We start from the raw sequence: 23,480 nt of genomic DNA, 5'->3' as shown, positions 1-23,480 counted from the left end.
CTTCTCGCGACATAGTAAAGGATCTTAGGAATTATAAATTAACTTGAGCATAATTAGTGGCGCGTAACAAGTGTTCCTAACGTTTCATCAGTGGCGGAGCCACATAGGGGCACAATGGGTCCCGTGACCCACTGACTTTTTAATTACAAATACAATTTAGTTACTTTAGATCATTGATTGCAAGCTTGGTGTAGTGGTTGGGCTACCTTATACTTCTAAAGAGATTCAAGGTTCAATTCTCTTCAGTAGCGGTATTTTTATATTTTTTTTCTTGTACTTTTTTTTGTGGTTGTTTGTTTTTGGTTTGTGCTGTTTTATGCTTACTTAATTATAAGAGTGTAAAAGTAAAATGGAATTGAAATTAGTCTACTCATTTCATTTCATAGCCCCTTTATATAGGGGTAGAATTACAATGGAAACATCAATTAACATCAATTACTATAATGATAGTAAATGCTGATTGTGATGTGATTGCAATTGAGGTCAGTTTCTTTAACGAATGCACATAATGTGTTTTTCCTTTAACACTTCCCTTTGTGCTAAGTCAAAGACGAAATGGTGCATGAGTTGTTGCCTCACTAAAAACCTTGCCAAGTGACAATAAAAACCCTGTGGAACAAAAAAATACACCTTGGTCAAAGGAAAAGAGCACAACGCACCTCTTACATTTGAGGATGACATGTGTGTGTTAAACTCCCCCTGACGTCTACATCTCCCCCTGATCTTTACATTAATCAAGGGAGCTTGGAAAGTCTTCGCATTCCTATGTTTTTCACAGGTTTCTCAAATATGGCCTTAGGCAATGATTTGGTGAACAAATCTGCCACATTCTCCTTAGACCTTACTTGATTAACTTGAATCTTGAGGAGCCTGTTGTTGCTAATTGTAGAAAAATTTTGGCGATATGTGTTTTGTATTATCACCCTTGATATAACCTAGCTTCATCTATTCGATGCAAGCTGCATTATCTTCATAAATACAAGTAGGATCTTCAATGGTAGAACTCAAACCACTAGTCCCTCGAATATGTGTAATGATAGCTCTTAACCATATACACTCCCGAACTGCCTCATGTAGAGCAATGATCTCTGAGTGGTTCGAGGAGGTAGCCACAATGGTTTGCTTGGTTGATCTCCAAGATATTGTCGTGTTCCCAATGGTAAATACTTAACCAGTTTAGGAACAACATTTATGTGGTCAGAGAGGTACCCAGCATCAGCAAAACCAACCAAAACATCATTTGGGGTTCTGGTGTAGTGAGTGGCTCTTTCGCCATCAACATTTCCTTTAGGGATTGCAGTTCCATCTGCGGTCCCTCTTGTCTCTCTGTAGGGAAACAACAGTCTCAAGTCAATGGTTCCTTTTCGGTATAGGAAAATGTTCTTGATACCATTCCAGTGACGCTGAGCTAAATCTAGCTAACAAGTTCACTGAGAATGCAATGTCTAGTCGAGTACATTGGGCTAAGTATAATAATGCGCCTATTGCACTTAGATAGGGAATTTTAGCTCCCAGCACCTCTTCGTCATCTTCCTTTGGACGAAATGGATCTTTCTTTGCATCCAAACTTCGACCGATCATGGGAGTGCTAGCCAGATGCGCTTTGTCCATGTTAAATCACCTGAGCATCTTTTGGACATACACAGACTGGTGGATTAGTATTCCACAAACTCGGTGTTCTAGTTCAAGGCCTAGACAGAATCTAGTTTTCTCAAGATCCTTTATCTCAAATTCGGATTTCAAGTAGCTCGCGGTTTCTCTTATTTCATCAAGAGTACCTATTATGTTCATATCATCGACATATACAGCTACAATTGCAAATACGGAACTTGTTTTCTTTATTAATACGCAGGGGCATAATTCATCGTTCTTATATCCCTTCCTAATCAAGTAGTCACTTAGACGGGTATACCATGTTTCAGCTATCTCGGGAAGGGTTTGATCCAGCTAAATCAAACACGGAAACACCGTGAGATTTACTCACCTCAAAATCCTGTTGCGTCTTCTCTCACAGCCTAGATAACGTACAGAACACTCTCCGTCAATCACCTAAGTAAATTCAAGCCTCAACTTAGTACACAACCAAAAACGAAAACGGTTACGATTTGAACCAAGCACTTAAATCAAAAACTGAAGATTTTGTCAATCGAGACAAAACTTCCTCCAAGACCTCCCAAGGTCTCCGGAACACTTCTGGGATCAATTTCACAAAATTATACGACGATCTAAAGGTCGGATCCTCACGGATCGCAAACCGAGAAACCGAAACATAGCATGCTTCAAATGATTACAACATGACCCCATAATATATCCACGTGCTCGTATCGACGAGTATGACACAACAAATGAAACAAAAGCACAAAAATTGGCCGGATGTGCCACCACGTGCCGCCGGCAACCCCCAAATTGGGTCATGACACCTATGCCAAAATGTTCGCAACAACAAGTCTAACAACTTCTTCAACTTTCACAAAGTCTAGAAACTAAAGGATTCGCCAGAATTTACCTTGAAAGAAAAGGGGCTGATTGAAATCCTAGAATTCCAACTCTTCGATTCGACCTCCACACTTCAAATTGCTTCGAGCCACTTGGAAGGATTAATGTACGTCTCACAAGCTTCAAAAGCCCCCAAGAATTAGCACCGGAGGTGGCCGGAAACGTGAGAAATCACGATGGGTTCAAAGTCGCGCCACCACCGCCTTCTCCGCCTTGTTGCACCTTCTGCAGCTTAAATCGAGCCACCAAACCACCACAGACTTGAAGAGGGGTAAGAGAGCTTTCCAACGACACCTGCGAGGCCCAAATCCATCACTGGACGGCGAAGTTATGGCTGGAAAACCGATTTCGGCGACTGGGAGAAAGAGAGAACTAGGGGTTTCCGAAAATGGAAACCTAGGGTTTTCCCATATTTTTCTGATTTTTTCCTATTTATCCAAAATTGGAAACTTTTTTAGTTGGCCATAACTTCTTCATACCAACTCCGATTTTCGCGTTCTGCATGCCTACGAACTCATATCGACGTACTCTACAACTTTCATGAAGAAGTTTTCAGAAAAACCCAACAAATAAAAAGTCAACCCTTTGACCCCTCGAAAATAAAACGTTTTGAGTAATTATTCGTCCGAAACACTTGCACTCCACCCTCGAATAATGAAATCGTCCTAACAACCACTTAATAATTTCCGAAAAATCATCATTAATTAATAATGGAAATTCGGGGTATTACAAAAAATATGTTTTGGTGGTAAGTTTTTTTTTTTTTAATTAGAGTTTGTTAATTGTGATCCATTTAATTAGTTGAATGTCATTGAATTTTTGAATAAACATCATCATAGAGATTTCATTAATAAAGAAGGTCAGACCAGAGCAGCCATTACATACCCTCCCGCTGCCATCTATAGACAGATAGAGAGTTGTGAAGATAACACGGTGGTACATAGGATAGGTCTACTCATTCGACATGTCTTGCTCACTTATTTGAGTAAGCCTATTCAACTATGAACTAGTCATGCATAGTAATAGGCTAGCTAACAAACTAACTAAATAATGGGTATAGAAACCCCTTGGTTACTTTGGACCCACAAAATCCCGGCCCAAAATCCATTTGCAAAGCACTAGGCCCAAACAACGGCCCACCAAGTCCACCAAGGACAAAACCGAGCAGCCACCAAGCCATCATCGGAGTGGACGTCGACTGGTCACCCATCCAGCAGTCGACCCCTACAGTCCAAGGCTGCCGCGCCGCCGTCTTCGTCGCAATTACCGATAATGAACCTCGGATTTGAGCCCAGACACTGCACATCCACCTGACTTGCACTGATCTGGACACCCAGATCCAATTGTGCCTTCGAGCCCTTAGAAACCAGTAGCCGACAACCGCAACCCCGCTGTCAAACATTGGTAGCACATCCCGACCGGCCCTCATCATAGTCTCCGATGCGAACCAGTCAAAACTCGGTGCCCCGATATCAAAATCACCGTCGTCCAGTCCTCCTTCGAGATCGGGTTCGAGGCACCAGTTCAGCATGCCATGGTTCTTCAGCCGCCGCCAAGATTCGGGAAAGACGGAAGCCAGCCGCATGCAACCAGAGGCGTTGAGATCGAAAGCAACCAACCCAGGGGGGTGGTCCAACCCTTGCTGAATTAAAGATACCATCGAAAGGTAAGGGTAGACCGAGAGGTCTTGAGAGAGATTGGCCGGAGCCGCTGTGTTCATCGCCGCATAGGAGCAGCGCTAGGATCAGCGCTATAGAGATCGCCGTTAGGGGAGGGCTAGGGTTTGCCATCCTTTGATGTTATCGGTCGTTGAATGTCATAGAATTGATTTGATTGTTTGCCGATTTAATCCTTGAACAAATATGGAACAACTATACCATTTGGATCATTAGAAAATAGCTTTGAATTATGTTTTCCTTGTGATACCAAAAAATGGAAAAAAAGAAAAAAAAGAACTAACTAATTATATGCTACGTGGATAAAGCAACGTGAATAGAGCGAACTGCTTATTTTAGACCAAAAAAATAAGAAGAAAAATAGTTCTATTTAGATGCGTCAGTCTCGTTACTTCCCGTTTACTTGTTCCTTGTTACAAAAATAAAATCACACACCCAAAAACACAAATCAAATCTTAGTATCTCTTTCTCCCTATCATTAGTCATTCGAATGCTCTTTGGTGACCATGGATGAAGAGTACGACGTGATTGTTTTAGGGACGGGTCTCAAGGAATGCATTCTCAGTGGCCTTCTCTCTGTTGATGGCCTCAAAGTAACTATTCTACTCTCTTTTTTTCTGTACTAATTAAGAATCATATAGTCATTCTCTTTCTTTTTCTTAATTTCATAGCTAATTAGAGATTTTTTCTGCTAAGATTTCCCACAATTCTAATTTATCTCAACTTCATCAGTAATTTTAAAATTGAGTCGTCATGAATGAAACCATTTACAGACAAAAATGGAGTACAGTAGTATCAAAGTAATACTTTGTTGTTCATACAGTTATTTACATTTGACATTTGACATTTCTTATTCTTCTTATGTTTTATTTATGAAACAGGTTTTGCATATGGATAGAAATGACTACTATGGAGGAGCATCGACCTCTCTTAATCTTACACAAGTACACACTTACTCCACTTACATATAATTTAGAAACAGGGATAACTTTGTGTCATTTGATATAAGAATTCATAAGAAATTGTTCAAATTATTGTCGATTGTCTTTTAAATTTTAATTTGCTGCTCCATCAATAGCTTTGGAAGCGTTTTAGAGGAGACGACAAACCTCCAGAGCAATTGGGGTCTAGTAAGGAGTACAACGTTGACATGATACCAAAGGTATCTATACTTTATTTATCATTACATACAATTAAGCATTATTTGATCAGTTTTTAATTCTCACGGTATATCATTGTAGATCGGTGGTGTCGGTATCTTAATTAGTCATGATGGATTTTGGCCTTTGTATTTAAATCAAATTTTTGTCTTTTAAAATAACTCTTTTCTTGAATTTTTTTCTTTCTTTCCATATATGCTCTAACAACATTATCTGGTTTCTTGATTTCCTCTTATAGTTCATGATGGCCAATGGCGGTTTGGTCCGTGTCCTAATCCACACAAATGTCACCAAGTATCTTAATTTTAAGGCTGTTGATGGTAGTTTTGTGTATAACAAGAAAAAGGTACATGTATATATTATAATATTTATATGGATAATAGAGTAAGTTGTTGCAATCAAATTGGAGCAAATCTTCTTACATCTCTAACTAGTGTAAGCTTTTAATATTGTTGCTTTTAGATCTATAAAGTTCCAGCAACTGATGTTGAAGCACTAAAATCACCATTGATGGGGCTCTTTGAAAAGCGTCGTGCACGAAAGTTCTTCATTTATGTCCAAGACTTTGAAGAGAGTGATCCCAAATCTCATGAAGGACTAGATTTGCATAAAGTTACAGCAAGAGAGCTTATCTCGTATACTTTTTTTTTTTCTTTTCACCTTTTTTTTCCCCTTCTATTACATTCAATTTACTAGAAAGTCGAGATCATAAGTAAAAAACATGCACTCATAATAATTTGTAATTAAAGAAAGCCCATGGTGTAATTTTACTTTACTTGATTACACACACACACACTTAGATGACTAATGTTATTCTTCCATTAATTATCTTATACATTGTAGGAAATATGAGCTAGAGGATGATACTATTGATTTTATTGGTCATGCTTTGGCACTTCATATTGATGATTCTTACCTAGATGAGCCAGCCATGGAGTTTGTGAAGAAAATGAAGGTTCAACTTTGTTATGCTATTTGTTTCATTATGGCATGTTTAAGGTCTAGGAGGTAATCATATATAATTATTATAACTAAATTATCATATGTCTTGTAAAGCTCTATGCAGAGTCTCTGGCACGTTTTCAAGGAGGATCGCCTTATATCTATCCATTGTATGGATTGGGGGAGTTGCCTCAGGTTTGGGTCCATTTGTAAATATATATGTACGCATGTAGGCAACAAAACTATTGTTATTGCTAATCTTATATTATATTTCAGGCTTTTGCACGTTTAAGTGCAGTTTATGGTGGAACTTACATGCTCAACAAACCGGATTGTAAGGTAAATTTGTCACATAAATTGTTTTTGTGTATATAGAATTACATCCATGTGGTTTGTATAGTGTGCCACATTTTGATGCTTGCACCTAGATCCTTGTGACTTCCTCTAGGTTCATGCTCTAGCAAAATGCATTCATACTCGTTCCTTGGAAACCTTAAATGAAAACTGCCGGTTAAACCAACCAATGTTTGAGATATCATTCTAATAAACATAGGGAGAGATTTATCTTTTAATATGCTAGCCCGAAACTTTTATTATGGTGCCAATATATTAGTTAAGATACTTTCTTATGGGATTAAGTTATAATATTTTTTAATGTGATTGACTTTTAAATCTGAAATATGACATTGTTTTCTATATTTCCTCCATATTCATTATTGTTTTTGTTTAACAAAAAACTAGAAACATATAGACCCAATTTCTTTTTCAAACTTGTCACTGTAACTTAAGTTCATTCCTTTATACAAAACATATTTATATTATACAAAATAAGTTACAGTGACAATTTCTTTTTTGTATAATATAAATATGTTTTGTATTAAGGTGAAATTTGATGATAATGGAAAGGCTGTTGGTGTGACCTCGGAAGGAGAAACCGCTAAATGCAAGAAAGTGGTTTGTGATCCCTCGTATTTGCCTGATAAGGTATGCTTTTAAAACCTTACAAAATAAATTGCTTTTATGCAACATCTATTAAGTCTGTCTACCTAATTACATTATGAGTTTTTTTTTTTTTAACATGTCACTTTTACTTGCCACTATTGTCAACAGGTACAGAAAATTGGAAAAGTTGCTCGTGCTATATGTATAATGAGTCATCCTATTCCGGAGACCGATGATTCTCACTCGGTCCAGGTTATTTTGCCACAGAAGCAACTTGGTCGTAAATCAGATATGTATGTGGCTAATATACACATTATTAACGTAACTGTTTAGTCAAAAATTTGAAATTACTTAAGCATTCTTTACTTCTGGAATAAGGATACTACTTATGTGTTGTAAAGAGTCAGAGCAACACTTCGGTGTTTATAGCTCTCACCTAACTTTTCCTCCCTATCCTAGGGCATCATCAATGGTCTTAACGTAACATACAAAAGGTGCTGGTTCCTCAAAATCATTACATGAGGTGTTCCGAAGTGTATTTAAGGTCTTTAAGAAAAAATGATAGTATACAAAAAGCTCGTGGTCTTAAGTCTTGACTTTGCTGAGGAATTATTTTTACCTCTTTACTGTTATAAATTAAAATGAAAAAGATGATAATACTTATCTCTAGAAATGAAGAAAAATATTAATCAGTTTATTGAGATTCTAATTCTAGCCTACTTCTCCCACCACCTTAATTTATACGTTTTTGTTATATATATATTTCCTTAATTTCACAAGTTTAGTTAGAACTTTAATGCAATGAATTCATAAGTAGATATTTCACTGCTATGATATTGCAGGTACCTGTTTTGTTGCTCTTATGCTCATAATGTAGCTCCAAAAGGAAAATTCATCGCCTTTGTTTCAACGATAGCAGAGACCGATAATCCTGAAGTTGAATTAAAGCCTGGCATTGATCTACTTGGTCCTATAGATGAAATCTTCTATGACTCTTATGACAGATACATACCCAATAATGACCATGAAAGCGACAATTGCTACATATCTACCGTAAGTAGATTTAATTATGCCTCATTTGTCACATTATCATTAAAACTTTTGCTTTTTCCTTAGAGGCAAATGTGTCAAATTTCCTCTTTTAAATCAAGCTTGAAAAGTGCACTATCCATTATCCTTACAATAATAGCTATCTACCTTAGTGCTTGGTTTCTTTACTTCATTCTGAATTATACTTCCTTCAATGGAAAATATAGTTGTTATTGATTTTAAGCATATAATTTCTTGCAGAGTTATGATCCAACTACGCACTTTGAGTCCACAGTAAATGATGTTCTAGCCATGTATAGTAAGATTACTGGAAAGGTAATCATTTGTTGCTTATTGCAATCAGTTAAATATCTTTAATCAATTGGCCAACAAAAAAAATTCCTAAAACTTCTTGATTTAGCAAATGCATATGGATGTTATCAACCATCTTGTGGTGTTTACTCGTGATATTCTTCCATTATTGGTTCTTATGAATTAATGAAAGTTTATTTAATGTAGGAGAATTACTATAGCATTTATGTAGAATTGGTTAGTTGACCTAATTTTTTTTTTTTTTTTTTTTGGTTTATCTGTTGTTTGAATGATTCAGGCTCTTGATCTTTCTGTGGATCTAAGTGCTGCAAGTGCTGCTACTAAAGAATAAGATACTTCAATTGTATTCTTCACAAGCTGCAATTTGACAAGGATGATACTTTTTTTTTAGATTGTTATTTCTATGATTCTACGTGTGCAAAGATTTAAGTATTTGAAATTTGATTTACTGATAAGAAAATTTTGGGTGGAATTGATTAGACTAAATCTATATATACTAGTCATTTGAGCAAAGACATTGCGTATGGCGTCAAGAAAGAAGAAAATGAAAAATTCTCAACTCTCAAGACAATTGAGTTTTTTTTTTTCCTTCTGAGCACAGATTTCAGTCTAATCAATCAGAATTCATATGTCGAAAAGGGCAAGAGCTGAAATCTCGAATTAGTAGTTACAAATATACTTAAGACAACATTAAATTTTCAACCATAATGGAAAAACTAGGAAAGTGAGAAGTTCAATAACTTGATGCAACTTTGTTAATTATGGACATTATACATGTAATATCACGAATTTCAATTATTAATTTTTTTATGATTTTTTAAGAAATTATTAAGTTGGTTGCTAGTATGATTACGTGGTTTGGGGGTGGAGTGAAAGTGTTTAAGACGAATAATTACTCGAAATATTTTATTTTCGAGGGGTCAAGGCTTGACTTTTTATTCATTGGGTTTCTCCAAAAACTTCTTTCACAAAAGTTGTAGAGTGTATCGATACGAGTTCGTGGAAATGTAGCACTTGAGAATCAGAGATTGTATGAAGAAGTTATGGTCAGCGAAAGTCATTTTCATTTGTGGGAGAGTGGGGATCGGAGCACGTGAAAATTTAATGACTTTTGCTATCGCTATATTTTTACCGTTTGCTGTAGATTTAGGGAATGTAGTCTTCTCTTTCATCTCTATCCCTATTTCAAGGAAAGGTTTAGAGAAGTTGTTGGGGTTAAAAAAGACCCAATTTTTCCTAAAATAGAGAAAAATGAGGAAATGGGGAATCTGTTGGAGTTGCTCTTACAAATTTGTAATTCCTATGTTATGCTTTGTCGACTTCATGATCATGTACATAATTAGTTCTCAGAGATTTACGGTCGGAAGGGCCAATACTGCATTTTCATTGTGTTTACATTATTTTTGGATTTTGTTTCATTTAGTTTGCTTGGGGACAAGCAAAGTTTTTAAGTGGGGGGTTGTGATTACACGCATTTCTATGCACATAATTGCATTCGAAACACTAGAATTAAGCTAATCTCCAAATCAATTATTATGTAATTAATCTACTTTTATTTAAATTGTAAAAAATAATCAGAATTGCAGAATAGAGAATAAATAGTGTGAGATTGAAGCAAAATGGAGTCCCGACAAAAGGATAAAATAGTTGATGCGGGTCAAGCATGGTCAATGTCATTGAAGGAGTGAAATCTAATTGTATCCGATAGTATGTGCGGAATTGCAAGAAGAAGAGAAAAGAAATGAAAAAAGAAAAAGAAAGAAAAATAAATAAATAATACAGCTTAATTAATTAAGTTAATTAATCAAGCTATGTGGTAGCCAAGCACGTGCAGCATCTTAATTAAGCATGCTCTTCTTTTCCCATACGTGGACCACCAGGTGGCCTACTTTTTCTCTTTCTACATGGACTAGTCACTCACCAAGTGACACCTCATCATCTCCTCCTTCTCTTCTTTGTCGAGACCACACACAAGCCAAGCACCTCAATTAATCATCCTTTCCTCTTTCTCACTACCATTGCGCAACCAAGGGGAGGGCTGCTACACAAAGTTTCAAGGATTCATCAAGAGACTTCAATCTCTATAAGATTCAAGATTTGGGTAATTGTAGGAGTTGTAATTCAACATTAGTCATGCTAGCTTTTTAGCTATTTGTGACTATTCTTATTTTCTCATGCACTTATCTACTCTTTTCTATTTGAATTTTGTAATTTTGATTTTTATGATTATGGGTTGTGAGTAACTTCTTTGTTGGGGTTTAGGATTGTGTGCCCTAACTCAAATTTGATATAATGGATGCTTAATTAAATTTATGTATGAATTTTTTTTTAATTATTGGATGCTTGTATTTTGTGATAATTGGTTAGAATGCATGCTTAGGAATTGTCAAATCTTGGGCATGTGTTTTAATAATTCTAGATTAAAATTTAGGGGATGACATCTTTCGATTTTAGAGCTAGAACCCTGATTTAATATTCGTGAGAAGTACAAGCATGGTTCACTACATAATTAGTTTGATTGCGGTTATGGTGAGCTTAGTTGCCTAATTCCTTGATCTCTAAGCCTCTTGATGTAAATCAGTGACCCTTTAACCGGCTCTAATTTATGTCAAATGAGTTCTTACGGCCCTTGAACCGGAGTAGAAATACCATAAAAGGGAATTTTGGCCCTTAAGCCTTGAAAAGCCGTGAGTACGGCTTCTACTATTTTTACTAAATTTAGGCCTTATCATTTGGCCCGCGGATCAAGTGGGCTGATGGAGGCAGGGTGACAGGACCCGCCCCGGATTTCACCCTAAAATCTAAGGTGGTCATGCGGGGTCCACCTTAGAGATAACTCTACCGAGAATTGGCCGAGTCACCCCTAAAGTGGACTACCCAAAACATTAACCCACAATAGATCAGAGCCAAACGAAGAAGTGCGGAATTTATTCGTCAACTATGCCTCGAACCATGTACGCCCGACCTCAACTAATAACGCCTGCAAATTGGGCATTAGAAACCGAAAGGCCCAGGGAAAAGTAGACGAAAAACGTTAGCGTGAGTGGACAAAAATAAACAAATTAAAAGAAAAAGAATTTCATACTTTCCCACATTTATTCTCTTAAAAATCTGATGCATGCAACAATAAGAAAACACATTTAGCTTTAAATCCAAGAATTTCAAAACATTTGAAAAATAACAACATTTGAAAAATATATCGTAAAACTGAAATCTCGTTTCTCAAGAAGATAAGACCAGCCCCACTGGCTACAGTGAAAATCGGACTAGCCCCGCTAGTCAAGCAATGATAAGATATGGGGAAGAAGTATCACCATACGAAAGAAGGGAGCCTCCCAGGCTCGGGTCGGAGTGTCCCACACTCTGGAGCATCCCATGCTCTGCTCAACTCACCCGCAAACACATAGTAAGCGGGGAGGAGTACTAATAAGGCTCCACTACACCCACGTGAGGAGGAGAACTAAATGACGACCCAAGTATGGTGGGTAAAAACCATTCAAATCCAGTAAATCTATAAGGCTTCCCCATAAGTCCCGCAAATAAAAAACACGAGTATGATTCCCAACCGTACCCGGAAATTCTCGTAAAAAGTCACATAAATCAACAGCGTGTCCCACACGCTAAAAGAATAATTAGATCAATCTTTTCCTCGATAAAAATTTCATTTTCGAAAACCCTTCAAAATTCTCAAATCAACGAATAAAAATACAATATTTAAATCCGGAAATCACCTTGGAAAAAAAAATGATTCGTCGAAAAATCGTCAAAATTCATAAATCCCATTTAAAATCCGAAAACAATTCGTTCCCGAAATCACTTTATAATATTTCATAAATCTCAAAAGCCAATCAAATCCGAAATCACTTCATAATCCGAAAACCAAAATCACTACCGATAGCAAATCATCATATACTCAAAATATAAAAGTTGATAATTAAATAAAGCATTACTTTAGAGAAATAAATGCATGCATCAATATTCAAAATCAAACGTCCACTCACAGTACTGGTTGGCGACCACGCAAACGAGTTCATTCGTCAAGCGGTAGCTCGATATATCGTCATGTACACAAGTACACTTCCATAAACGACAATTCGAATAAATAATTATGAACCTAAACGAAACCCGAAAATCCCTATCTCCATTACTTCTCGGATTCAACCCAAATCACACCTATAACACCAATTCCTCGATTTACATATTCCACAACGAAAACGAGGGAAATCCGACGGCCGGATTTCCCACAATTCAATCACAAAACTCCGAACTTCGGAAAATCACAAATAATTCCAAACTCCAAAATTCACCAAACTTCACATACAAAGCTCTACAACATTTATAGGATTTAATGGGCTAAAAACTAGAATCAAAACACTGCCCTACACGCTCCAGCCGCCGCCACCGCCACTATCTCCGATGGCCACCAAACTTTGGTAGCAGCACCTACTCAACAGACCCAACAACTTTCTCAACTGCGACAAAGTCAGAAAATGAGTAGAAGTACCTCAACAATTAAGGAGAAGGTTGAACCCGATTCGTGAATAGTGACCCAGAATTTCAGACCTTCGATTCTTCCTTCTCGCGTCAAATCGCTGCAGAATACTAGGGGAGCATCATCTACATCTTCATGCGCTTCCAGAGAATCAAGAAATTTGGCCGGAGGTGGCCGGAATCTGGAGAAACCGGCGTTGACCTCAATCTGCTACAGTGACCTTCCTCTTCTTCTCGTTGCTGCACCTTCCACAGTTCAAATTAAGCTACCAAACGAACCCAGAAATGAAGAGAAGGAAGAGAGCTTTCCAACGACACCTTATGCGTCAAAATCCGTCGCCGGATGGAGGAGTTATGGTCGGAAGAAGGTGAAGAGGTCGGAGAGGAAGAGAGAATCGGGGAGAGAGAAAGAGGTTGGGTAGAAATCTGATCTACCCACAGTAAATTCCTATATATATACTAATTACTATGAACAGTAACTTCCGTTTTTCGCTTATAACTTTCGCATATGAACTCCGATTTTACGTACCACATATGCACATGCTCGGTTTAACGTCCTCTACGACTATCATGAAAAACATTTTCTCAAATTTTGACCCGAACAAAAGTCAATTTTTAGAGCCACTAAAAGTATCGAAACAAAGTAAAAAGTGAAAGTATGTGTCGTTTACCGTCCAAATGACTAGTAAACGGGTAAATTGAGATATGGGACGTTACACAGGACCGCAGGGTAAAAGCTCGCAATAGGCCTGGCCCAGTGGGTAGAGGGTCGGGCTTGATTTAGGGGTTTGAAACTCGGCCCGGCCCATAGGCTTGGCCCGCCAACAGCCCAGCCTATAAAAGCCTGCTAGGCTCGGCCCGTAAAAGCCCGTAAACTATGGCAAGTTTGCAACTTTGAGGCTTTAGGCATCGTTTGCTGCAATTTGTAATAAAAACCAAGTTGGGGACCTCTGTTGTTCGTTTGCTACTTCGCTGTAAATAAAGTCCTTCCCAACTAGCAGAGGTCGTCTATGGAAACTTGTCATCTATTGTTGGTTTTCAATAATTGCTCATACGTCTTCGTCAAGACATTTATAGTAACCAATATATTGGCCTACGTACACTTCTGAAAAGATCGATCAGTGGCATTTGCCCTACCCTATTTCACATAGCGTTTACAACTTCACCATTAACTTGGAGAGAGTTGGTGGAGAAGAGAGTACTCTAACCAAGTGTAGCAAGCTAATAGTTGAGGGTGTCGGCAGTGAGAAGAAAACTACATCCACACCCCTCAACAAGTACATCCATACCACAAAACGAAAGCACAAACCATCAACAAAAAGCAGCACCCACTGATCACTTCTCACTTCTCATCCTCCAGTGTTTTCATACGTTATATACTAAGATTCAATACTGCATGTACACTACCATGGAAGCTAAGTCTTCCACGCACCAGAAACTGAAACCAACTCATGTTTCTTATAATGGTGAATTTTGTATTAGAATCGTGCTTTACTTCAACTAATGGTGATTGTGGGTTCTCATAGTTTCATTCACAATAAAGTTAATGATGAACTGATGATTCTGTATACATCTTTTTTTTTTCTTGTTTTAATTGTAATCTCTAATAATATCTTTAAAGATTTTTTTTGTAAATAAAGCCTGACCCGGCCCGAAAAAAATGAGGACTACCCGGCCTAGCCCAAAAAAGCCTGCAAGGCCCACTTTATATGGATGGGCTTGGATCTTGCTATTTACAAAAAAGCCCGGCCCGTTATTATTTAAAAATGTAGTAAGGCCCGGTCCAAGCCCGCTATGAACCCGGCCAATTGACGAGGCCTAACTAAATTGCATTTAAATCAAATTAGCATCTAGAGCATTGAATTAGGTTAGGATTCATCTCTAACTTACCAATCCCCTATTTATATTCATTTCTTACTTTTCTTTCCTTTATTTAATTTAGTTGTTAGTTAAAGTTTTCATTTAAATTCTTGCACCTTAGTTATTAGAAATGCAAAGTATAATATTCGGTGACACTTTCTACTTCATTGTAAATCACCATCACTAGGCTCATAGCTTTGATTAGGCTTCGATACAAACCAAAGCCGAGTATTGCTAAGGCTTGGTGCCTTAGAGAAGCATTTTTTTTTTCTTTTTTCTTTTGTTTGCTAAGTATCTTTATTTTTGATTACCTACGGATTGTACGTGGGTTAACCACTAATCCCCGTGGTACCATAACTTTGGGCATGATATTTCTCTATCTTGACAATGATATGTACGCTTGCGTAAATGTGTATCAAGTCATTGCACAATGTAACATGGGCATGGCAATCTAAATATAATTAGAGGTATAAGTAAGTGAAGTTGTCACGCCCCGAATTTTGAATAAAGAAATTCAAATCCGAAACGCGAGAACAAACACAAGAAAACACATATAGAAATTTTTTCATTTAAACTAAGTAACAAACAAACTGAACTCACAATGTCAATACCGACTCGTTCTTTAGAGTCACATATTACATTACAGATAGTTTACAAATCAAACTGAATGACAATTCAATAAGTAAACACACCCACCACAACTCACTACACAGCAGAAGACTTAAAACTAAGAGCACCCTTCCACGTCCACGCCATCGAACGTACACCTCAGCTTTGATAATGATCACTCAATAATCAAACCTGCACAAAAACCCCTACACCATAGAATAGTGCACCGGGAATGAACAAAACAAACCCGGTAAGCTTTTCAGCCCGTATGAGTAAACTCAATTAAAGTGACTCACGTCACTCATGCTTATAATTTCTCAACTCGTGAGATAAGTAAAGCAACAATATTTAATTCCATAAAACACAACCAAACATCAAGTTCATATCATATCATATCATCTCAACGACAAATCACACTCACTTCCCCTCAACATAAAGCATTTGTCAAAACGATGACCTCACAACTCATTCCCCAATCACTACAGATCACAACCCACAACTGTACCCACAATAAGAATTAAGCAAAATCAGTAATCCCTGCATAGAAACTTAGTTAAGGAGATCACATGAAAACAAACAAAAGAAATCATATAAATCCCTGCATAGAGTTTAGTTCAGGAATTTACATTAAAACAAACAATACAAAAAGCGGTAATCCCTGCATATAACTTAGTTCAGGAGATTACATTAAAAAAACAATTCAAAAGACAGTAATCCCTGCATATAACTTAGTTCAGGAGATTACATAAAAACAAACAATTCAAAAGGTAGTAATCCCAGCATATAACTTAGTTCTGGAGATTACATTTAAATAAAACAATAGAATTCATAGAAATCCCAATCTCACGTAAACACAAACGAAAAACCCCAAAAACCTTCTCTAAACTACGACAGACTCGAGCTCAACTGAATCGTAACCTGTCACCTCTGCCGAGGTTCAACCTTACGACCAAACTTCAGACCCTTCGGTCCTCAGAATAGAAATCCAGGTTACCACTGTAACCTTCAAACTTCAGACCCTTAAAACTGACATAAGTATCGCCACAATTAATGGATTTGCCAATATGGATCCAGAAAGTGTACGTTTTATGTCGAGAGAAATTATTATTTTGAACAGGCTTGATCACCCTAATATCATGAAGCTTGAAGGTCTGATTACATCAAGGGTTTCATGCAGCTTATACCTTGTATTTGAATATATGGAGCATGATCTTGCAGGGATTGCATCAAGACCTGGGATCAAGTTCACTGAAGCACAGGTACTTGCTTTGCCAGTCAGATTTAAGTGTGACATAGTAAAAGTTTTTATACTAAGAATAACATTTTGTGTATGGATTTGAGCATAAATTTATGAAGAAGTTTGTTAAGCTCACAAACTGACATGACAATATAAAACTGACATAAGTATCGCCACAATCAATAGGTTAAGAAATTTCTTTCTAACTCTAACAAAACATATAAATGAACTGAGAGGGGACTCAATATGTGTACTGCAAATTACATCTACAAATTTTTAAGAAAATCTTCCCGTGGCTAATGGATAATGTCAGTTTATGAATCACCAATTTGAACTGTGCATCTAGCTCCCAGAACCCTTTATGAGCTGACTTTCATGTTGAGGTTGAGAGGTATCACACGATACAATCATCAGGAAAACTTAGTATAAAGGTCCTTAAAGTTTTCCTTCTATTTGCAAACATAATTGTCTGGTTCTTAACTTTGGTGGAACTGTAACCATTTTTCCTAAAATGTCATTGCACATCAGTTTTTTGTGTTTGGTGCTCAATACTTTATTATCTGGAAAAGGAAACCATTCAAATAGAAAGACCATAACCAAAAGGAAAATAAACTCCTCATCATTTGCAGGAATATTATTGTTGGTTACAGCACCCTTGGATGCTGTGTTAGCTGTCAATATGATTCATTTGTATCATGGACCAGCTGGGTTAATTTCAATAATCTTAATTCTATACAATAGCAAAACGTTTGACTATATATATAGTGGAGGTCGCCGCACATGGTTGCTAAAGTGCGGACGTCGCCGCTGTAGCTCGGCTCGGGGTTCGACGGAGCGGCGGGGCTTGGCAGACGGAAGGCAGGGGTCGGACGGAACGGTCTGCAGTTGGTGGAGTCGCCGGCGACGGGGTTGCAGCTCGCTGCAGAAAACCTGCAGTTGCAGGTCAGGTTGCTGCCTAGAACCTGCAACCCCGACCTCCTCCAACCTCGAACGCTGCCCAGGGGGAAGTCTAAGGTGTGTTGATGTTTGTCATACATCAACTTTTTAATTAATATATATTAAATTAAATTAGTTAGTGAAACCTGATGTACAGGTCAACAGGTTATCCACTTATAATTTGACATGTGTACTTAAAAAAAAAAAATTACCATACTAAGTACTCATTTATTCTTTTATACGTAAATCGTTCAAAAACTTGTAATGAAGATCGTAAATGTTGTAATTACTTTTATTACAACTATAATTATCACTAAATACGTCCAATGTGGTCTTTTGTTGTAAAATGCCTCATCGATGATATAATTTACAAAAGAAAGGACTCTAATTACAAAAAGAACAACTGGATTACAAGAATAAGGACTTGAAAAGTTTTAGGTCTAATATGATTATTTACCATATAAACAAAACATTTGTTGTAGCATTGGTAAAGGGATCATTTTTTTTTGTAAATGGATCACATTTCATGTAATTATCATAAAAACAACCATAATTACAACGTTATACCTCAATTGTTGTAATTTATAGTAAAATGCATTGTCAAACGAGTAATTATCTCATGGATGATGAGATTTACACAAGAAAAGTATTAAATTACAAAATATAGAACTTTAATACACAATTAAGGACTCGCACCTCATTTATAATAAATACATAAAGTTTTACCACGTTAACAGCAATTCGTTGTCACATTAGTAAAATGGGTCTCAGACTTGTAATATAAAAAATTACTACAAATAAGAGCTTGATTACTACTTCTACAACAATTCGTTGTTTTATCGGTTAAATGGTTCTCAAACTTGTAATATTAAAGAATTACCATAAATACAACCTTAGTTACTACTTTGGACCTCAATTGTCGTAAAATCAGGAAAAAACATCGTTAAATATGTAAATAACTCATAAAGGACAGTAATTACAAGTTAGACAACCTTATTACACCATAAAGGACTCACCGTAAATTTACTTAAATATATGAAGTTTTACTATTATAGCAACACATTCGTTGTTTTATTAGTAAAGTGGTTCTGAAAACTTGTACTAATAAGTGTTAATACTTCATTATAACTAAATTACCACTTTTTACCACAATTCGTTGTTTTATTGGTAAAACTGTTCTCAAACTTGTTATAGTGAAATATTAACACTAATTACAACTTGACTACCACTTTTTACAATAATTCGTTCTATCAAGAGATTGTGTTGTGTTTTTTTTTTTCCCTTTTTTTTTTTGAACTGAGGATTTGGGGTTCTCTATTTGTCTCTCTTCCAGCGTCCTTCTTCCTTCTTCCTCCTTGGTTCATAGTTGAAATTCTAGCGTGTCAGATCCATGGCTGCCTGAACATCGCTCCGCTATCACTTGATTCACTTCTCCGCTGCAATTCTCTCCATCCTTAGTTTCTCTTCTTTTTGAATTTACAGAAATCTAATCGAAGAAGCCCCAAAATCCCAAATCAGAATTCCCAAACCCTAAAATTTTCGATCTCTCTTAGTCATCGTCGGAGCCAGAAGCCGACTAATTCGAACTCCAATTCTAGTAATGTCCAATCTGTTGGGAGGGATGGAGATTTTCTATTTTCTAAAGTGTGAATTGTTGAAATTCTGTTTCATATTGGATTGTCTATCTCTGCATGTTGTCGTTTCTGTTCGATTTAGCACTTATTTGGTTTAGGGTTTTTGTGAAAGATTGTTGGGTGTATGTCTGACTTCCTGGGTACGTGATTGATTTGGGTGAGGAGAGGGAAGGCGATTCTGGAGGAAACGGGAGAGGAATTCACAACGAAAGAGAGTGATCGAATTTCCAAAGACTGAGGGGCCGGGTACGAAAGAATCAGAGGAATTCAAGACGGCTTTAGCACCGCCCTTAACCGAAGACTCTGAGTGTGAAGGTTGGTTTTTTTATATGATTTTATGTACAACAATTCAAAAAGTGAATTTCTTTCTTTCTCAAGGCAAATGGTTTTGGGGTTTGGAATCAACGACATCATTAGTGCAATATAATCATAGTATTGGGCATGTGCTTCAATTGAAATATGATTTTCAGTACCCATTTTTTGATACATATATAGGTAAATCAAGAATGCTCGAAAAGACACTTTGGACGGGCTGCAACAGTTCCATAGAGAAACTTCTGCAGTTGAGTGAGTAGCATATTTTTTTGTTTGTCTTCTAGATATGGATTGGATTAGTTTTCTTTCTGTTTGGCATTATTAGTTGTTTCCTGATGGCATGAAATTTAATTGAAGTAGAGTTGAGAACATATGCTTATTTTGTTTGCTTTGGTTTTTGTGAATATTCTGGGTGTCTTAATGTTTCTGTTTTGCATCCTTTAGTTTTACTGTAATTCATGAGCAGTAGTGATACCATGAATTGTTCTTACATTGAAGATAAAAGGACATTTTAGTTTATCATATGATAATTCTCGACTCTGCATGAAAGCATACCTGCATGTTTGTATTTTTGTTTTCAAAGATGATGGGCAGTTATTGTTTTGGTTGCCTTCATTTTCGGAACTTTAGAGCAATTTTAGTTACCTCTTTCTAAAGTTCATAAATCTATTTGGTTACTTGAAAGCAGATGTGTAAATTGGTATGGTACATATCAATTCTTCAAGGCAGCTGCACTTTTTCATTGATATTGTTGTAAAGATTTGTAATTTCTTGCAGAAAGTTACATACTCATGTATAGTTTTTGACTTTGGAATCAATTTGTATAGTATTTCCACTCTTTGAATATTATTATGATAGTGATTATTAACTGGTAGCAAATAGTAATCATGAACTAATTACTTCTGTGCTAAAAACTCTTTTTTTGGCAACTGATTTATGTAGAAGAATTGACTTAGAGAAGAACCTGCAATACATAAGTTTGGTGATTATTCAATATTTGGAAGCCTAACATATTCATGTGTTATTACTGATTGTCTGATTTAGAGATCAATGTCTATCTAATTTAGATATCAATTTTGCAGTCTGTATTTGGATGAAGTGAAGCTTACAAACTACTCAGCCTTAATGATGCTTTTGGTTTTTACAGATCAATACTATATGGACAGGGCTGGATTTGTATGTTTTCAATGATGCAGGGGTTTGCGATTATCATATTTGGTCTCTCATCAACAAGGAGAAGGAGGGTGAGTTTTGGAGATACACAACTCACTGACTCAGACTTTGTAATTCTATTGTCATTTTGGGAGTTTTGTATTTTTCATTTTTTCTGATTGAAATGCTCATTGTGTTTGTGACCTCAATCTTTTGATGAAACTAATCTTATTAATGAATGACAGATTTATTCCCAAGGATTCGTTGGTAGTTCCATATATCCTGAATCTGATCAATTTCCTTTCTTTCAATGTTACATATCAAACTGAAACAAGCTTTTAGCAGAAAGACTAGTTTCAGGGGCTTCTGGTATAACCAAATTTACTACCATCATTTTCCCATGGTCTGGCAAGGCCTCATAGCAGTTCTTTAGTATCATCAAGCAATATTTGTCATCGAAAAGGTGTAGTACCCACTGTTTATAAAACCCTGTGTTAGTTGAAAGCACGGCCAAGAAGATAATAGTACATTAGCACTAATGAACATGTAACTATCTCTTAAACTCCTTGACAATTTTGTTACTTCAGAATTTATCTTCTTCAATAGTACGCTAGTCACTGACCTTCATGAAAATGGCATCTCCTTTCGGAATACTTACAAACATATCTCCTGCAATATGCTCTATACCTGAAGCAAAATTCTTCAACAAGTTAAGTAATCAAAGTGTAATAAGCAATGCTACACTATAAATATGATCAAGAACAAACAGCTTAACCTAGTAAATAAGATGTAGTACTGTATTGTGTGAAGGGAAACAAAATGATTAGCTAACCAACCAGACTTTTATCACAGCTTAACCTAGTAAATAGGATGTAGTACTGTATTCTCCAGGATCTCCTTCATTAAAATTGGGTTAAACTCTCTCATCGAGTTTTTAAATATTTCACCACATCTATGCAACTAACTCTCACCACATTAGTATGTCATTGAAACAAGCAAAATGATTAGCTAACCAACCAGACTTTTATCACAGTTGTGCAATTGTAACTTGTTGATAAAATGTATGATAAAATGTAACTAGTAGTAACTTGTTGTGCGCTATTGGTTATTTCTTAAGTTTATTCTTTAAGCCACGAGGCCGACCACGACCTCTTTTTTTGTTCACATTGGTTGCATCTATTTCTTGGATTGTCTTCTTTTTCTTTGGAGACCTTTGCAAACCTTCATCGGTGTCGCTATGTGCTACTCTGTCCTCATTTGTCTTCATCGTCTGTGGTCCACGTTTCTTGCATAGAACTTTTTGTAGTGACCTTTGTCTAGCTTCAGCAATATTTTTGCGTGCTTGGTTGTCCGGATGCTTCAACAAGGAGAGAGCTATGCGCAGACGCTTATTCACAGAATGATACTGCATGCACGAGTTTATTAGAATTTTTATAAACCAATAACTTGAAAAATTACATGTTGAATTTTAGATAAAATAACTACCTTGTCCCCTGCTTTGGATGCATTCTCATAATCCTCCATGAATTTTAGCATATAAATGCCACAGTCGAATCCATTTTGTTGTATTGGAACACAATCAGGATGACAAATTTTAAATGAAGAGAATGTGCATCCTTCATCGAAATGAATCATAATCTCATTATCAAATATCATATCCAGTGTATTCAGCTGCATCATTAAGAACAATAATGTGTGAATTTTGAAAATGTGTACATATAATCTAAGATAATAACAATAATGCAAAAATAATTTATTACCAAATGATAAACTAGATTCTCTCGTGTTTTTTTGCATGTGCGACTAGGTAAACTATCCCATATCTCAACCTCCTTGCTTCTTATTTTCACTACCATCAGGGACCAGTGGTTCACTTTTCCAATTTTATCTAGGATGGGAATAAAAATCTGCACATTGTAGATAGTTACAATATGAAATATCTGTTTGACAAACTCAATGAAACAAATTAAAAGTGTGTATGATACCTTTTCGCATTTCTCAAATACAAAATACCGGAACTCAGCCTTGCTTTCCTTTTTTGCTTTGGCAGCAAATGTTGACAGGTCTTCACCTTCTTTTTTAGAAAGTGCTTTGGTCTACATCAAAATACTGAATTTAGTCTCCTACACTGAAATCTTGCACAGACAATCCAAGTATATACAACCTTACCGAAAAATATTCACTAAAAAACCATTGTGAAGCAACCCCAGGTCTCCGAAGAATTCCAACTACAACACTTACCAACTGGTTTCCAAAAAAAATATGATAAGAGTTATAATCATAATAAACATGTAAACATGATGACTAAACAAAATATGTAATCTATTGTACTGTACTTGAAATTCATACCTTGTCGCTGACATATTGACCAGGCTGTAAGCATCTTATATCAGAACGGTTTAGGAAGTTATCATCTGTTTGGAAAACAATAAAACTGCAGAACAAATTTCAAAATTTAATTTTGTACATGTATGTATCAGATTCTTGTAGAACAATGTACGAAATGTATGAAGACTTACTCCTTTTTATATTTTTCATATATAAAACTCAACAAATCGCAATCATCATCGTCAAAATCAAAAGGACCCCTGAATTCACCAATTCTCTTTAAATTGAGGGTTCTCCCATGCAAAAATTGGTCATTTAGCTCATCATCTAATTGGATCCC

General features: G+C 36.4%; 1 protein-coding gene across 1 annotated transcript; it reads left to right on the top strand.

The window, feature by feature from the left end:
- The first annotated feature begins 4,594 nt into the window (after positions 1-4,594).
- LOC133740038 (guanosine nucleotide diphosphate dissociation inhibitor At5g09550) lies at positions 4,595-9,095 on the top strand. Its single transcript, XM_062167868.1, has 13 exons — positions 4,595-4,765; positions 5,054-5,116; positions 5,251-5,334; positions 5,571-5,678; positions 5,795-5,967; positions 6,176-6,287; positions 6,389-6,469; positions 6,551-6,613; positions 7,157-7,258; positions 7,385-7,509; positions 8,059-8,269; positions 8,507-8,581; positions 8,856-9,095. Exons 1-13 carry the CDS (start codon positions 4,679-4,681, stop codon positions 8,907-8,909), a joined length of 1,338 nt encoding a protein of 445 aa, XP_062023852.1. The 5' UTR covers positions 4,595-4,678; the 3' UTR covers positions 8,910-9,095.
- Positions 9,096-23,480: the final 14,385 nt, after the last annotated feature.

Source organism: Rosa rugosa, chromosome 3 (assembly GCF_958449725.1).
Source record: "Rosa rugosa chromosome 3, drRosRugo1.1, whole genome shotgun sequence".
Classification (NCBI taxonomy): Eukaryota; Viridiplantae; Streptophyta; class Magnoliopsida; order Rosales; family Rosaceae; genus Rosa; species Rosa rugosa.
This window is presented reverse-complemented; position numbering and strand designations above follow the sequence as displayed.

Coding starts and splice junctions, on each gene's coding strand:
- LOC133740038 (XM_062167868.1), top strand. CDS start 4,679: ATGGATGAAGAGTACGACGTGATTGTTTTAGGGACGGGTCTCAAGGAA. Junction 6,288..6,388: donor AGTTTGTGAAGAAAATGAAG/GTTCAACTTTGT, acceptor TGTCTTGTAAAG/CTCTATGCAGAGTCTCTGGC. Junction 7,510..8,058: donor CTTGGTCGTAAATCAGATAT/GTATGTGGCTAA, acceptor ATGATATTGCAG/GTACCTGTTTTGTTGCTCTT.